The sequence below is a fragment of the Echinops telfairi genome, unplaced genomic scaffold (assembly GCF_000313985.2).
Source record: "Echinops telfairi isolate 266 unplaced genomic scaffold, ASM31398v2 ScPeMD7_7469;HRSCAF=8507_0, whole genome shotgun sequence".
NCBI lineage: Eukaryota > Metazoa > Chordata > Mammalia > Afrosoricida > Tenrecidae > Echinops > Echinops telfairi.
Window position 1 is genome coordinate 14,944,314 of NW_022111372.1, and position 3,954 is coordinate 14,948,267.

General features: G+C 37.8%; 1 protein-coding gene across 1 annotated transcript; it reads left to right on the top strand.

The window, feature by feature from the left end:
- Nucleotides 1-890: 890 nt before the first annotated feature.
- Nucleotides 891-1,907, top strand: LOC101638718 (alpha-catulin-like). The gene is made up of 2 exons (XM_045284521.1): nucleotides 891-1,418; nucleotides 1,539-1,907. Exons 1-2 carry the CDS (start codon nucleotides 900-902, stop codon nucleotides 1,905-1,907), a joined length of 888 nt encoding a protein of 295 aa, XP_045140456.1. The 5' UTR covers nucleotides 891-899.
- Nucleotides 1,908-3,954: the final 2,047 nt, after the last annotated feature.

The following is a 3,954-nucleotide window of genomic DNA, read 5'->3' on the forward strand; positions in this document are numbered from 1 at the left end:
GACTAAGAGTTTCATATCTATACCTCCTGAAAAGAAAAGAAAGAATATGCTTCAGCAGGAAGATAAATTGAGTCTATAAAGTTCTGAGGTACACAAACTAATTGTAATATAAAAAGAGATAAACTATTTTGGTGAAAGCAATAATGAATATAGAAAAATTATGATTTTAAATAATGTGAAAATGAAAAGGGGGGAAAGAAAATATTTAAAATAAAATAAAAAGAGTAGTCAGTAGAAAAAAGAAAAATAATAAGGAAGAAAATAATAAAGTTGAAACAATTTTAGCTATATAAATAACCACTTGGAAGGTAAATAGATTAATATTTAATACCTTTCAAAAATGGCAGAAAGTGACAAATAGGATAAAGAAACAAAATCCTGCTGTATTCAGCTTGCAAGAAAAACAAGAAAGATAAAAATAAAGAGCTCTGTGGTTATGCAAGAAGTTAACATGGAGGGAAGCCAGTGAAAGGGACTCAAATCTCAGCAAATATTAAAGACACATAGATCATGTTCTCCCATCATAATTTAGTTAAATTAGAAATGAATGATAGAATCATTAAAAAAAAAACCTTTATGGCTATCTACCTGAAAATTCACTCTAAAAATTCCCACCGGACTGTTATAGAATACTTAGAATTGAATTATGATTAAAATATAGCATATAAAAATATGGGATTCCAATATCCATACTTTATAATATTTATAAATTTATTTTAGAAACAAGATATAAAGCAAATGAGCTAAGAGGTAGGTAAATAAACACTTTCCAGAAAAGTAGAAGCGGGGCGGGGCTTCGGGGGCGGCGCGGGAGCCCTGCCGCCGCCTCGGGCTGGCTGGCGGGTAGGCGGCGGGCCCGCAGCGGCGCGCAGGCTGTGTTGGGCCGCTGGTGGAAAGCCATGGCGTCCTCTCCCGGTCCTGCCGGCGTTGGAGGCGCCGGAACGTTCCTTGGCTCTGGCCCGTTGGGCTTCGCCTTCGACTCAGGACTGGACATCAAAACTCGCTCGGTGGAGCAAACCCTGCTCCCGCTGGTTTCTCAGATCACCACACTAATTAATCATAAAGATAATACCAAAAAATCTGAAAAAACCCTGCAAGCAATTCAGCGTGTGGGGCAAGCCGTCAACTTGGCAGTTGGAAGATTTGTTAAAGTAGGGGAAGCTATTGCCAATGAAAACTGGGATCTGAAAGAAGAAATAAGTATTGCCTGCATCGAAGCTAAGCAAGCAGGTGAGACAATCGCAGCTCTTACAGATGTAACCAGCTTGAATCATCCAGAACCTGATGGCCAGATCACAGTTTTTACCGACAAGACGGGAGTCATAAAGGCCGCACGATTGCTCCTCTCTTCAGTGACAAAAGTACTGTTGCTGGCAGACCGTGTAGTTATTAAGCAGATAATAGCGTCAAGAAATAAGGTGCTCGCCACTATGGAAAGGCTAGAGAAAGTGAACAGTTTTCAAGAGTTTGTCCAAATATTCAGTCAATTTGGAAATGAAATGGTCGAGTTTGCTCACCTAACTGGAGATAGACAAAATGATTTGAAAGATGAAAAGAAAAAGGCAAAAATGGCAGCAGCAAGGGCAGTTCTCGAAAAATGTACAATGATGCTTCTCACAGCGTCCAAGACATGCCTCAGGCATCCTACCTGTGAATCTGCCCATAAAAACAAAGAAGGCGTGTTCAACCGAATGAAAGTGGCCTTGGATAAGGTCATTGACATTGTGACCGACTGTAAACCAAATGGAGAGAATGACATTTCATCTGCCAGTATTTGTACCGGAATTAAAGAATTCAAGAATCTCTTCCTGAGGGAAAAGGCGACAGAGACCTGCTATTCTCTTAGACTTTTCATTGCTGAAAGGAACCTTAGAGATTATTTTTCTAATTCTCTCCTTTTATTATAAAAGCTAAGAAAAGATATGCCGTGTGTAAAGCCAAAAAGTAATTAGAGAAACAAGTAGGATGAGAAGTAGACCAAGCTGTACCAGGCCTCCGGGTTCCGATCCTGGAGGAGCTGCTGCTGAGCCTTTCCGACCGACCCAGGGCCCTGGACACTGAACAAGCCTCGGTTCTTTCGACAGTGGGTATCTTGCTGGCAGCCTGCTCTGGTTTTGGTGAAGAATATAACCTGCAGAGAGAAAGTGATACTTTCCCATACTCATTACTGTGCACATACAAACTAATCTTAAGAAATTATAAATGAGCAGCTTATAAAAATAAAAAAACCCACTGAATTGCTATCTAAAATGTGTATAGTGTATTTGAAGAGAAAATAAAAAGCTTTAACATAAAAAATAAAAAAAAGAAAAGTAGAAGCACAGAAATAAAGGCAGGAAAAGAAATTAATAAAAAAAAAAGCAAGAAACAATAGAGCAGGTGAATAAAACTAGAGTCAGATGAAGGACAAGTAAAAGAACAAATTAAAATATCGAGTCAAGAAATCATGAGCGGGAAATGCCAATACATTTGAACACTTAGTTATTATCCATAATTATTTAGAAATTATTTTTTAAATTAGCTTAAGAAAAAAGAAAGAAGGACAAACAAACAACTCTTGCTTATATTAGATCCTTCAAGGACCCCAAAAAGTCCTCAGGGAAGTAGAGCAATGGAAACGCCCCTTGAGAGGCGCAGGCCGTGGCAGTAGTTGGGGTTCAAGACAATGAAGGAGATGGGTGAAAAAGTGCTTAGTACGGGACACAACTCGGGCGTTGTGATGAGTTGCTGAATTAAAACATGATGTGCTGTGCAAACTCACCCTGCTTCACAATAAAAAGTTTTCTTTCAAACACAAGTTATTTTTAAAATGATTTTAAAAATTATAGAAAGCAATGAATTTTTCTTTTCAAGAGAGCCATTTACTTTCTTAGAGAGCCATTTAAAGATGAAGTGGGCTGAGTGAGAAATAGTTTCCTGGTCTTGTAATCTTAGGTAGTAAAAATATTTTGCAAGAAAATATAATGAATTGGCCGGAAGATAATCTGAAATTCCTTCAAACCCTGCATCCTATAAATCCTACTCCATTAGAGAAATGTTATCCTTCAGTATTGTCTTTCAAAGAAAATGTATCCAAAGTAAATTTAGATAGCTCAAATTGCAATTTATTCTGTATTGCAGTTGACAGATGACTCAGATTTTTCTCAGCAAGAGAGATTTTAAGATAATTTTAAAAATAGTATTATTTTCCAAACTTTCCAATTCTTTTCCAGTTTCTTTATATTGCCTATTGAACCTGACTAATAAGCCAAATTTGTAAGATTATAGGAAATTAAGTGAACAAATAAAAAGAAATCGTTTTTAAAAGAGTAATGGCAAAAGTAATTCAAAAATAAAATGAAAGAATACTCCTTATATTAGTAGCCAGAATACACTATGCTGAGGAAGAAATTGAATACTATGTACAGCATCTAGTGGCACGATATAAATATTGCTGGAGGAAAATGGGAAAGACACACATACATGGGGAGATGTACCATCTCATGGGCCTAGAGGAGCCATTATGACGATGGTAATGCTGGCCAAATACCTATACTGTATAGGCTATGCAATCCTAAGACAAATTTGGACAGGTTTTTATTTGGAAACTGATAAGTTGATGCTAAAAATATATGAAAATGCAAACTACCTAGCGCAGCCAGACCATTTTGAAACAGAAAAATAGAATTGAGGATTTATAAAAACCTTTTTTCTTGACTTAAAATAGAAACAAGAAACAAAAGCAGAAATCAAGGCACTTCAGTATACTACTGAGTGAGAATGGCCAGGATAAGATAATCTAAAACTAAACTCATACGGCCAATACCCCGTATGTTGTCGCTGTTGTCAGGTTCCATCAAGTTGGCGCCAACTCACAGCGACCCGACGGACAAGAGGACAAATGCAGCCGGGTCCTGCGGTGTGTTGTGCTTGCGTGCATTGTTGCCGGCTCTGTGTTGGTCCATCTCCTGGAGA